Consider the following 13,333-nt stretch of genomic DNA (forward strand, 5'->3'; position numbering starts at 1 on the left):
AAAGAGCAATGGGTTTGTGAGCGTTGTAAGCTGGATAATTCGTGTTTGGGAGCGAATTGTAGGACGGAGGCATGAGCCAGATACTTACTGGAGGACTGCTGTATGGCACAAAGGTGGGAAAGACGATACGGAGTTTACAACAGAATATTGACATTATACTTAGCCTAAATTGGAATTGTATCATTATCAACGTATGATATCCCTTGATTATTTTCATCAATATGGATGCTTGGCTCACGATGGAGGCAAATCGCTGCGCAAGGGTGTCTACCATCTATTTGCCCAACTCTCTATATAACACGTACATTTTTTTATAAGAAATCTTGAACAGCTCCCCAAAACGCTTTTGGATCCTCAAACATGGGCAAATGCCCAGTGTTGGGAACGACTTTGAGTTGAGTCCCGTTTCGTCCGAGGAGGCCTTTGAAGCCGTCCATTGCGTTGACCAGGGCTCCCTTTGCATCACCCTCTCCTACAGCAAATAAGCCGGGCACGGCGCACGAAGGCATGTCAGGCTTCATGTCGTAGTCAGAAAGCGCCGTACAGCTGTGCTTGAAGCCTTCGACGTCGTTGGCGGCGACCATGTCTGTCATGGTGCGGACAAGGTCGGGGTTTTCCATAGAAGACGGGTGGAACCAGCGGGCGACGGTCTGGTCGGCGAGGGACTTGATGCCGTTGCCGGAATCTTGCTCGGCGATTGCGACGCGGTCTTTCCACGCCTGGGTGTTTGCGGGAGAAGATGCGGCGTTGAAGTCGCATGCGATGAACTTGGAGAGACGGGAGGGGTATTTGAGGGTGAACTTGAGGGCTGTGGCGCCGCCCATGGATACGCCTACGAGGGTGTCTAGTTTGGGGATGCGGAGGGCGTTGAGGACGGTGAGAAGGTCGTCTGCGAGAGTGTCGAGTGTTGCTGACACGGGAGGCTGGGGGATGGCGTGGCGGCCGCGGGTGTCGTAGCGGAGGATGCGGAGATGGGGGCGGTGCGTCTTGAGGATGGAGATGAAGGCGTCCCACATGTGGAGGGATGTGAGGAGGGAGTTGCAGAATGCGATGGTGGGAGCGTCGGGGGAGGGGTTTCCCTCGAGGCGGTAGGGAATGGACAGGGAGTCTTGTGTGGTGACGAAGGATGAGATGACGGGGTTTGGGCCGGCGATGGTGGATGTCTTGCCGTCGTTGGAGGTGAATGATGCGGACTCTGGGAGCCTTGACAAGGGTTCGAGATCGCGGGGAGCTGGGCCGAATGTGTAGAAGAGGGAGTATGTGCGTCTGTTTCTGGAAGCGACGGACTTGTCAAAGTCGTCATTTTTCCAGGAGATGTCGGTGGCGGCATTTTGCTCTGCGGCAGCGAGGTCGTTGTCCTTTGCGAAGTCGTGGAAGGAGAGGTACTTTATGGGCTGGCCTGACTCGAGGCTGGACGTCTTGAAGAGGCGGCTTCGTAGCCAGCCGGGAATCTTGGCCATGAAGCCGACGTGCTCCTCGACGAACCATTTCTCGAAGAGAGCGCTTGCGTCGGGGGTTTCCTTCAGGGTTATTTCGGTGGTTACGGCCACGAGACCGCTGGCTTCCTCATCGGTCAACTTCTCAATGGGCATGAAGAGGGGGGATTCTGTGACGTGGACCAGGTCATAAAAGTAGCGCGCGACGTCTACCTGTGCGATGGTGGCGGCTTCTCTGGGCGAGCGGTTCGCACGCAGCGTCAGATACGTCTCGGTCTCGAGGAGGGCCATGTCGGTGACGTCGTAGGCGGCGAGGAACTCTGGTGCTTTGCCGTCTGTTGCGCGGTATCGGAGGCCGTTTGTGAAGATTTGGGGGATGCGCAGGCGGGTTGGGCCGTGTTCGTTGTTGTACCACTCGTGGAACTGGTCGAGGGAGAGGCCTGGGTGAGGCTGCATCGTGACGTAGAGGTTGCCTGGAGTGGCCATTGTGAGATTGTCTGTTGGTGATTAATAATGATGTTCCAATAAGGGTTCCCGTCTTCTTTGAGAGTATCAAAAGTGTTTAACCAGCCCAAGAGAGATGTGAAAATTGTCTAGAGTTGAGTGAGATTTATATATTGACGTGGTGAGATGAGGTCCCGGATAAACGTTTGCCTCAGTTTCTGATGAACCCCGCGATGTCTCGGCAATTGGAGACGGAGCTGGAGCTGCCCCACGTGGCCGGATAGCATCGCCGGGAGCTGATCGGGGAGTTAACAGACTAGATGCTGATTCGTTCGATTGTTCTTTGCAAATTGAGGATTCATTCATAGGTCAGGTCTGTCTACATCTGTTGGTCAGTCTGTTCTTCTGTGACGTATGAGATACAGACGATGGCGAGTTCAAAGAGAAAGCGCAGCGGTGGAAAGGCTGGCGTCTCCTTCCCATTCAATCGCCCTTCACGTGCGCAGCCTTGAGATGAAACACCACTGCAGACGTCGAAATCGTTTCACCAACCAGCGTGACGTCTCTCTTGTCATCCTCTTCCTCTTATCATCTCTCTTGTCATCCTCTTCCTCTTATCATCTCTCTCAACCATACTTTAGCTGTGTAACCTCAAATCAATCCGTCAAGCCGTCAGTCACGGCCCCCTCGACATACGGAGTACCGCAGCTTGTCCAATCAGCTCTCGCCATTTCCATCACCCTCACTCCTCCAGGTCACCCAACATGCAGCAAGGCGACCATCGTGAGCTCACTTTCGCTCCTCCTCCCCAGGCATCCACCAGATAAACACTCCGTTTGCGATCCACTGTGCAACCCTCCGTGGCATGCTGCGGCCTCTTGCATGCGTAAAGCTGCTGACAAGACGCCAGTGATTCATTCTGGTGGAGCAAACGGGAGGGACGAGCTTTGATGTTCACCACTGAGACCCTGATCTACCCCTCATCAACTCCATCACGCCTCACGGCTCTGCGAATCGAATGCGAACAATCCCCTGTCCTCGCCTACCTCAAGCTGCGCGAGCTGCGCAAGCTGCCGTAGGCCACCCGCCTTAGCTGTGCGCTAGCTCGGTTGCCTTTTCATGTGAGCTCGCGGCATATACGGACGAGGGGCGATATATCAGCGTCGAGAAGCCGTGGCAGCCTGCTCGTTCTATTTCGTCTTTTCTGATGCCGCGAAAACAGCCACCAGCAACCATTTCTGAAAGACCGCAATGGAGGTGTACCTGACCAATGTACCCAAAGTCCTGACGGACGACAAGCTCCGGGATGAGCTTGAGCCTTATGTCAACGCCCTTGGCATTCTCGACTGGCATTGCGAGAAGCCCTTCAACAAGACCCATGCCTGGGTTACCTTCCTCAACGAGGCGGACGGCAAGAAATTTCTCCAGAAGCATGAAAAGATTCCCATGGTCCCGAACCAGCTCTGGGGCCCTCCATTTTCCAATGCTCGTGTTCACTCTCGCACAAAGGATAAGGCACGGCTAGAAATCCTCAAGACACCCATATATGTCAAGAAGAGCAAGAATGATGCCGACGGATCTATCATCAGTCACCTCAAGGTCCAGAAACATGAACGGAAATCGGTCGAGCGAAAGTCAGTTGCTGTCGATAACAACCCAAAAGCGCGTTCTATCAGCACCAACTTTCGTCTCATTGCATGCGGCAAGAATATGTTTGACGAGCACTCTGACGCCCTGATATTCATCGAACAATGCAGCCTTGACCATAGGGGCGCAGCGACGTTTCTTCGCCGTACCTTGAGGCTTGACCTCCAGGGCGAAGGAAACTACCGCCTTTACGTTCCTTACGACACCATCCAGGATCTGGTGGCTGATGCGTCTGGTGTATCAATGACCCTCGTCTTGACTGAGGCGCCCAGGTTCTACGTCAAAGCACCCTCAACCTATTTCCCTTCACCGAAGACGAAGTGGATGAGACAACCAGCTCTGGACATGTGGCCTGCCCACAGCAAGTACGTGGCTCACTGCTTGGTCTACCGCATTACGCTTTCATCACACTATGTGGACGTTCTCGAAAGTCTGAGGGCTCGAAAGGTCATCGTCATCACAAGGCAGCATCTGCCCGTCCGACGGAACCCTCGGCCGCATGAAGAGGACTATACCACCTGCATGAGCACGTTCGAGGGATCAATCCGCTCCGCCAGCGCTTCGCGAGATCGACTCCTCCCGTTTGTTGTTCTATTTCAGCTGCAGGGATTGGTGTGGAACAATTACTTGCATCCAGCGACGGCACTCAAGATGCTGGAAGTCATGGAAAGACTTGCCAAGGAATACAAGAGGTCGAATATCCCCCTTCCTTTCACCGCTGATTCGATGAAGATCCTCTTTCAAAAGATTCCATATCCGTGTCCCGGAACAGATTCCCAAGACCTCTCCCCCGAACATTTGGTCGCCAGTATCGTAGAAACTGAGCAACTGCGTCGAGAAGAGGATACCAACAGGACCGCGCCTTACGGTCCTCCAATACCTGATTCACAGACCTGGGTGCTGAAAGCGGTAGTCACGCCAACACGCATCATGCTGCAAGGACCTGACGCCGAGAACAACAACAGGGTCCTGCGGATGTTTCCACACCATTCTGACTACCTTCTCCGAGTCATCTTTAGCGACGAAGACGGGCAAGATCTGGCCCTGTTTCCCAGCGTCGACAACTCGGCCATCTTTGGACGATACAGGAAAGTTCTCAAGGACGGCATACAGGTAGCCGGTCGCAAGTATGAATTCCTAGGATTCTCCCACTCCTCACTACGCTCCCACTCGGCCTGGTTCTGCGCGCCATTCATCGACAACATGCAACTCCACAACAACGAGTCCATCATCAATTCCCTAGGCGACTTTAGCGAGATCCGCATCCCAGCCAAGTGTGCCGCACGTATTGGGCAAGCCTTTTCCGAAACGCCCTACGCAGTTGATATCCTCAAGTGCGGCATCGGAATCAAGTACATTCCCGACGTCAAGACAGCAGACGGAAGCAGAGTCTTCAGCGACGGGTGTGGCACAATCTCGTGGGATGCCATCGAGGAGATCTGGGAGCATCTGCCGATGACGTCGACTCCCACTTGCCTCCAGGTTCGCCTCGGCGGCATCAAGGGAATGCTGTCGCTCGACTCCAGACTTAAGGGCAAGGTGATTTGCATCCGAAAAGAGTCCATGATGAAGTTTTCGAGCAGTGATCAAACCATGCTGGGGATCTGTGATACGGCTTCGAAGCCACTGCGCTTTGTTCTGAATCGCCAGATAATCAAGATCTTGGAAGACATGGGAACGAACGCCGAGTGGTTCATTGATCAGCAGAATAAGGCGCTCGATGTACTTCGAAACGTAACTGCCACGGCGGTAAACACCAGCACGTTTTTGGAGTATCAACTGGTGGGCACCACCGTGGGCCTACCCAAGCTTATCAAATACCTGAGCAAGATTGGCGTCGACTACAGGCGAGACAACTTCATGAAGACAGTGGTAGACCATACCATCCTGGAGGAGTTGAGGCTGCTGAAGCACAAGGCACGAATTCCTGTGGATCAAGGCGTCACTCTCTTTGGCATCATGGATGAAACAGGCTTTCTCGAGGAGGGCGAGATTTACGTTACCTTTGATCAGCAATATGACAAGGTCCAGGGTCGAGTCAAACATTCTCTCAAGGACGGACTCGTGCTCATAACGCGCTCACCGGCCCTGCACCCCGGAGACATTCAGCCAGCTCAGATGCGGACGCCGCCAGAGGGACATCCACTCCACGATCTGAAGAACTGTGTCGTCTTCAGCCAAAAGGGAACACGCGATTTACCGAGCCAGCTAAGTGGAGGGGATCTCGATGGCGACTTGTATAATATCTTTTGGGACCCCCGGGTCATTCCAAAGCAGTTTTTTACGGCAGCCTCCTATCCGAGAGTCATCCCGCCCCCACTCGACCGAGCGGTGACAAGAGACGACATTGCAGATTTCTTTGTCACGTTCATGGAGACTGATATCCTGGGCATGATTGCCAACAGGCATCAGGTTTCTGCCGACGCCAAAGAAGAGGGTACTCTTCACCAGGAGTGCATCAAGCTCGCCGAGCTGCATTCCACCGCTGTTGACTACTCCAAGACGGGGATTCCAGTGACGGTGCAACAACTGCCCAAGGCGCCGCGTATGCGACCCGATTTGTATGTCTGGTTTGCTTCCTTCTTTTCCCTCAGCCTTTCTGGGAACACACAGCACTAACTATTTCTCTCCCGCTACACAGCATGGCGCCAGCTCCGCCCGCTCACTTGTATGATCGTGACGAAGTAGACCATATCGGAGATCCCGATTCTGATGACGATGATGAAGACGGTTTGGGTGTTAGCAAGCCGAGATATTACAAGTCACTCAAAATATTGGGCGAGTTGTATCGTGGCGTGGATGAGAAGAAAATTTGGGGCAAAGATGTCCAGCGTCCAATCGACAAGAGTGGTCCGTCTGTATGGGTTCGTTTACACGAGCACGTCCGCGCTGCCCTCCAAGACGAAGGATATGCCCCCTCGGATATTGATTACACTCGCCGAATTGACGAGGCATGGAAGCTTCGTGAATTGTAAGGCTCCCGGTGTACCCTGGGGATCTCGACCTCATACAGCTAACTCGGAAAACAGGTACGAGGGCGAGGTCGTCGATAACATGTACCGATTTTCGGATAGTCCTCGAGCCCCCATCAAGGAAGTAGACGTGTTTTGCGGGTCGATTCTCAACCCCCGAGGTAGTCAGACGAGGCGCCAACGAGACTCGTCCATCAAGTTGAAAGAAGAAATGGACAGAGTCATGAGTTTCTATGTAAAGCAAATGCGGGATCGCGGAGGCGCCAGCGATACAGCGGATGACGCGGCGTCAACGGCGGCTGAAGAGGTCGCCCGGAGCGAGAGAGAGACAATGAATGCCGTGGAACTTTGCTGGGCTTGCGTAATTGTGGGCAGCGAAGCGGTCCATGGCCGGGGCTACATGGGAGATCAGAAGCCGCTCGAAAGCTTCAGAGTGGTGGCGGCAAGCTGTCTTGTGAAGGAGCTAAACGAGCTCTTGACGAGGAAGAGACTTGGAAGGGTAGGAGGCTTTGTCGGAGTTCGCTCGGGACCGCGGTTCCACGGGGCACTGCCGCTGAGGTGATTGATGTCGTCGCTTATGCAGAGGATATTCGCTTCAGTTGAAGAGACACACGGTCTGGAAGTGGATCATCAGGTGCTAGACAGACAAATGATGAAAGGATGTGCAGATCAATGCATCTGGCCGAAATACTGCCATAATGGGTATCAAGAAGAGCTGAAAACCGGAGACCATCAGACACTAGGCTTTGGCGAGCAAGTTTTGGCATTCGCCAGGAGAAGTAGTACCACCGAGTGGCGTTGGGGCCAGCATCAGATAAGCTTAAATCTTAGGTTAATCGAGGCCGATGCTTTGTAGATTCGGAGAGGTGTACAACTACCATATCTACCTACCTATTCAAGCCATGTTTCCTTCGCGAAGGAGAAGTCATCAGCCACGGCTCTTTGCAACCGGAACAGGACATGGCCGAAAGAAAAAGGTCCGAAGACTGGCTTCAAGTGCAAAGAAAATGTCTATATATTCCATCAATTTTTCTCTCGTCGTCGAGATCCCATCTTCTTGATTTCATCTCATCCAACATTCTTCACAGGCATTGCCATCACAAGCATCATACAATCTGTGAAGCCCACTCGGACTTTCCTCTGCCTCTTCTTCTTCTGCCTCTCCTTCTTCTGCCTCTCCTTCTTCTTCGTCTGCTTCTTCTTTGTCTGCTTCTCGCTTCTTCGGTCTGTCCCCGCCCTGTCTCCCACGCCATGGCTGCCCCTCGAGAAACCGAACAGGGGCACGAACTGTCGGACCTCGCACCCGTCGTCGTGCGAGGTCCCACCCCTTTCCTGACCACTGCTCTCGCCCGTCCCCTGCCGACAATCCCGGAGCTGCCCGGCAGCCCCGTGCCCACGACCAGCACCAGCAGCAGCTACGGCTCCCTTCCGTCCCTTGTCCGGTTCTCCTCCTCCTCCGTGTCCCCGTCCCCGTCCCCGTCCCCGTCCCCCGAGCCAACGGCAGACCTGCGAAGCGTGTGCTGCATCTGTCTGGCTCACAAGGCCCCCGACTCTCTTCTCTGCGGCGACCCTTCGGACCCTCGCTTCCCGCTCGCCTCCCGCTGCCTCGACTGCGTGGACCAGTCGCCTGAGGGACTGGACCTCAGCATGCGGTACCCGCTGGTGAGCGGCGATTACATCTGGGTTTGTCGCTGGTGCGGACGCGCGGGCCTCGTGCCGCCGGACTGGAGCTGGAACGGGGTCGAGTTCCACGAGGACGGATGCCGCGCGGGATATGCGCGGGCGCTGAGGGACCACTGGATGACCTTGGCGCTGCAGTGGGTTGTTCTCTGGTGTCTTGGCTTCTTGTGCTTTGGGTCTTTCTCGGTTGTTGGCGAGGTTAAGGCGGAGTGTTTCGTGAGTTGCCCCTTTTTCTTTTTTTTTTTGTGTCATTCCTTACCTACACTTCTATTCTGGGTTTTACTTTGCCTTGTCTGGTGTCGTCGACGGTTATGGAAACAAAGGTTAGACTTGGTTATTGACGGGTGACGATAGGTTCTCTTCCTTGCCACTTCCTTCTCGTCCATCCTCGGGTTCTGGAAGTACAAAGGTCGAAACGTGTACTGTGGCCCCCTGTTGATGGAGATGAATCGTCTGCTGGCGCTGGTGGGACTGCTGTACTACGTTGTTCGGACGTCGTTCTACAGCTCAAACGTTCCCATGGAAGAACCAGCGGCTCCAGAAGACGGTTCTGTCGCTGAGGCTTTGGAGGACAACGGCGACCAATTGTCTTCCTATAGAGCGGCAGCGACCGTCTCGCTCATTGTGTGGTTACTGTAAGTCCCCTTTCCATCCAACTACATTTCTTATCTCGGGTGGGTTTGAGCGTTAGACTGACTGACCTTGGATATGTGTAGGATCCACGCACTGTTTTCCTGCATCGGACACCTGATTGTGTTTTACGAGTGGAAATGGTGGCGACGGATGAGGCCTGGGATGAGCTTCTGGCGGCGCATGGTGGAAGGGTTCATGTTCAAGATGGTGATTTGGGCAGACCCGTCTGTTGTCGATCAGGGGTTTCCGCCGCGGTGGTGGCGCGGGTTATGGCGTAGGGTGAGAGACTTGGGGAGGGTGTTGAGAGAGCGAAGACAGGGCTTGCCGAGATAGATTTGGGTGCCAAGGCGGGCTTGGGCGAGCTAGGATACCGGGCTGGAGTTTGATAACTGGTAATAATATTGAGATTTAATGTGCGTTGGATGTTTTGTGAATACATGGCGGCTTCGTCTGATTGTTGACTGCTTGGGTCAACAGAGTTCGTCGAGAGGTCGTTGATCGCAATGAGGGTGTGGGTGCCGGAAGGACTGCTTTGCTTGAGGTGTCAAATGGCCGATAGGCAGTGGTCAGTTATGCCTATATTCCAAAGGTGGCAGGCTTTGCGTCTCACAGGACATTGTAAGCCATACGTAGATTTTCTTGAAGAACACGTCAGCTAACGTATATCAAGCACTCTTGACCTGATTCACGGCGTTGGCTATGGGCCCTGGAGCTAGAGATACGCCTGAATTATAAGATGTTGCTTCTCGTGACCGTCTGTAACAGGGGCATTGTTAGCTCCCAACAGATAACGAGTATGCCGCACTATCGCAAGGCCAGCCAGGCAAGCTATCCATGTCTCCTTGTATATGTAGTCGCCGGGTGTGGTGGCAACGTGTTGACGGTGGCCAGACAAGGAGTATATGCACGTCTAGATTGTCTCTTTGGTGGGAATAGGAGGGGGAACAGAGCATCGATTCCATGGTGTCAGTCAATGATCAGGCTGTAACCATGATACCCGACTTGCAACCGGCTTCGAGGAGCGATTCATCTTGTAAATTGTTTACATCAATCTTTTCCAGCTGCAGATAGAGGCGCCATAACGACGCAATCTATACAATAATCCTTGACATGAACTGCTGACGGTGCCCCTTTCTATGCGACGAGGACGTTGCGGGACATAGAGTAATTGTGGCTACATAAACCACCAGACAATGAGAAGGGGGCCTCACGATCACTTAGACGGCCGAAGAGGGTTGAATTGACCTGGAAAGATGATTATGAATCGAGTAACCCAGAGGAACCTTCAGGGCCAGCTCTTTACGCATACGCTCATGGCCCCCCATCAATGAACGATAGGCTGAGCTCTAGTTGACGAAAGTAATGGAAGCAACGAAGCTCGCGCAGCTAGGTCCAATGGCCGGCAAGCAATATTCGATATGTCGGCATTTGTGGCTTGCATGGCTATCGTACGAGCGGCGCTTTAGCTTCGAACTGGGAATTGGGGTAGGACAAGGCAAGGGTATAGAGCGCTTTCAAGATGCATCTACGGCTCACCTTGCGACTCAACAATCGCCAGTAACCCGAAACAATTCAAGGCCTGACTGCAATTGAGAGTATCAACATCTCTTCAAACTGGCCTGGGTATGAGGCATTGCTTTTTAAAATTCACACAGCAAATCTCTACGTCGTTGAGCAAAGGCCTAGATAGCAAACCCACTTCCCACATCTGATTCCCCCCCTTTTCCCCCATTCCCCACTGTTTTCCGCTCGCCCGAAGGAGCCTAACTAGACACGATCTGGAGAATCTGGGGTAAAGTAGCCAGCTCCCCCCCCCCCTTGTGCTTATAGGTAGGAAGCAATCTGCTCTATTAAGAAATGGCGGATGGCGACGGGACGGTTCGACGGGGCGTGGATCTGTCGCGGAGTTTGAGATTTCCGCATGTGCGAGATTCAGCTTACTTTGGTAGGCGGTGGAGAGATGGCCTGATGATGGTGATGATGGAGCTATCTTTGTGTCTTTGTTTAGTCTGGGGGGAGAGGAGCCGATGCCAGATCTGGGAGAGCATTGACACGAGATGCGTCCTGATATCCGGGCTTAGGGAGGGAGGCCTGCGAATGGCTCCTCGTTGTAGCTGGGATTCGACAGCCACGCGGAGCCTATAATAGTCGTGGGGAAGAAGAAGTCCTACGTGGCTTCCGGGACAACGGAGCTGGGCGTCGGAGTGTTTCTGCAAAAGGAGCTTCCCGTATACATATAGAGAGGTGGTTGCGTACAGAATCAGCCTACCTTCTGCTCTTGCTGTTGACTCCCCCCGTCCTCATCGCATACACTGAGCAAAGACAGCTTTCTCTTCTAGCGCCTCAACTCGGATAACTAGTCAGTTGGACAGATAATCATATCACACAATGGCAGACGAAAAGGGCACCCACACCGTCGAATCCGACTCGGACCGCGCAGAGGCCCTCAACAGGTTCCGCTCCGCGACGAGCATCGCCATGACGCCCGAGCTCTTCGAGAAGCTGTACCTGTCGCCGCAGAGCAAGGTCAAGGGCCATCTGAGGGATACCTTTGGAAACCCGACGCCAATGTACGTACGGAACTGGCATTTTACCGTCTTGTTTCTGCAATATTCGTGGTCGATGGTTGAGATAGGGTTGAACTGACTCTTTGATACTTGGCAATAGTGCTCTTGTTGGCTTCCTCATGGCCCTCACGCCGTTGTCGTGCAACCTCATGGGCTGGCGGGGAGCAAGCGGCGGCGGCGCGGCAACAATGTACGTCAACTACGTCGATTCCCTCTTTCAAGAAAGACAGACAAGAACAAGTCATGGCTAATCACCTACTTCATCGCCACATGTTCAGTCCCGTGTACTTCTTCCAAGGCGGCATCCTCATGACTCTCGGCGGTCTCCTCGAATGGGTCCTGGGCAACAGCTTCCCTGCCGTCGTGTTCTGCTCCTTTGGCACCTTCTGGCTATCATATGGCGGCGTGTTGAATCCTTCTTTTGCGGCCTTTTCTTCGTATGCTGGCGTCGGGGATGATGCTACTGAGGGGCTTCAGACGACTGGGTTCAATGCCAGTTTGGGTGAGCTATCCCACACGCAGAACTCTCATTCATGAGGGCGTCTGGGTTCTATATGATTGCAGTGCTTACCTTTGTTTGATAGGGTTCTGGTTCCTGTTTATGGGACTGCTGTCTCTCGTCTTCCTCATTTGCTCGCTACGCACCAACGTCGCCTTCTTCATCATCTTTTTAACATTGACCATTGCCTTTGGTCTCTTGACGGGAGCGTATTGGGCCATGGCGGAAGATTTCACGGGAAATGCGCACTTTTCCCACAAGCTTATCGTGGTAAGTACGATCTCAACGTTGCCCTGGTCAAAGCAAATGAAGACTTGCTGATTCATTTTGTCAGGGCGCTGGGGCTTCAACCTTTGTAACGTGTTTGGCCGGGTGGTACATTCTGCTCGCTATTTCTCTTGCGATTGTAGAGTTTCCCATTCAGCTGCCGGTGGGAGACTTGAGCAACGTGATTAAGGCGAGGTCAATCAGAGAGAGATGAGCTGGGTTTACGATTCAAGAAATTTAAAGATCATGTTATAGCAATCGCTCTGTTTTCCACCGCGAATCACATGTCGGTACAATTTGAATGGGATGCCCATGAGCCCAATTCTTCCAGCCAGAAGTCTTTCCTGAAGGAAACCATTCCCCATTGAATGTACAGCACCATACCATCCTTAGAGAGAGCGATCAACAATAGTTCTACCTTTGGTCACGTCGTGAGTTTACGTTCTTGTACATGAAGAGTAACTTCCCCCAAGCGTATAATCGCCTTACTCTGATCGATACTAGCCAATAATCATAAAGCACATCTGCCCAAGTATGCCTAGAGTCAATGTCCGTCAACTGGCCTGTGGCGATGAGACTACAGAGCCACAAGCCCAGATATGCAGTCAAAAGCCACATAAATGTTAACAACACGCCAACTCTTCCCCCCTTCCAGGGCCTAGCATTCATTCAATATGCATCGACATCAATACCAGCTGATAACTCTATCAGTATCTTGCACTAAGTCAACTAAGTCATGATCATGTTTGAGAATCGCATACATACACCTCTCTTCCACTCTGCTTTCCTCTCACCGCTGTACCAACACCACAACGCTCACGTAAACTCAAGACAACCAACAAGCACACTCACGCCAGGCTCTTTCCGAGCTGGTATCTTCTAATGTCATGAACGTCATCAAACATGACTTAAGTCCTTTCGTTCTAACCAAACGCCTTCGCAATGCATTCTCCTTCACAGGCTGCCTTCCCCATCCAGCAAGCTGCATTCAGCCCTCCCCAGCATCACATCAAAGTAGGCAAGCACACATGGCAAGTTCGGTGAAGCAACAAACCAATCAATATGAATCATTCCAAGAAACCGGCCAACCCCGCAGAAGCAACCATACAGACCCCAACTTGGCCCCTGTCTCATACACTCACCCTCTCCGGCTCAACCCGATGACCACCACATGGAGATACTTTATCA

At 53.0% G+C, this 13,333-nt stretch overlaps 4 protein-coding genes across 4 annotated transcripts; 3 read left to right on the plus strand and 1 right to left on the minus strand.

Moving 5' to 3' along the window:
• Positions 1 to 311: 311 nt before the first annotated feature.
• On the minus strand, positions 312 to 1,922 carry TRIREDRAFT_63202 (uncharacterized protein; the record flags this gene model as incomplete). Its single annotated transcript, XM_006966123.1, has 1 exon — positions 312 to 1,922. The coding sequence occupies one exon, from the start codon at positions 1,920 to 1,922 to the stop codon at positions 312 to 314; it is 1,611 nt and encodes a 536-aa protein (XP_006966185.1).
• A 1,209-nt stretch (positions 1,923 to 3,131) lies between these two features.
• Positions 3,132 to 7,019, plus strand: TRIREDRAFT_49048 (uncharacterized protein; the record flags this gene model as incomplete). The annotated part of the gene is made up of 3 exons (XM_006965993.1): positions 3,132 to 6,088; positions 6,169 to 6,498; positions 6,557 to 7,019. Coding segments are annotated over 3 exons (3,750 nt in total), but the record flags the coding sequence as incomplete, so codon positions are not given.
• Positions 7,020 to 7,750: 731 nt separating this feature from the next.
• TRIREDRAFT_108354 (uncharacterized protein) lies at positions 7,751 to 9,095 on the plus strand (the record flags this gene model as incomplete). The annotated part of the gene is made up of 3 exons (XM_006965994.1): positions 7,751 to 8,395; positions 8,534 to 8,814; positions 9,053 to 9,095. 3 exons carry the CDS (start codon positions 7,751 to 7,753, stop codon positions 9,093 to 9,095), a joined length of 969 nt encoding a protein of 322 aa, XP_006966056.1.
• A 2,105-nt stretch (positions 9,096 to 11,200) lies between these two features.
• TRIREDRAFT_62872 (uncharacterized protein) lies at positions 11,201 to 12,359 on the plus strand (the record flags this gene model as incomplete). Its single annotated transcript, XM_006965995.1, has 5 exons — positions 11,201 to 11,382; positions 11,480 to 11,569; positions 11,658 to 11,881; positions 11,964 to 12,148; positions 12,213 to 12,359. 5 exons carry the CDS (start codon positions 11,201 to 11,203, stop codon positions 12,357 to 12,359), a joined length of 828 nt encoding a protein of 275 aa, XP_006966057.1.
• Between the last annotated feature and the right edge of the window lie 974 nt (positions 12,360 to 13,333).

Source organism: Trichoderma reesei (assembly GCF_000167675.1).
Source record: "Trichoderma reesei QM6a unplaced genomic scaffold TRIREscaffold_11, whole genome shotgun sequence".
Classification (NCBI taxonomy): domain Eukaryota; kingdom Fungi; phylum Ascomycota; class Sordariomycetes; order Hypocreales; family Hypocreaceae; genus Trichoderma; species Trichoderma reesei.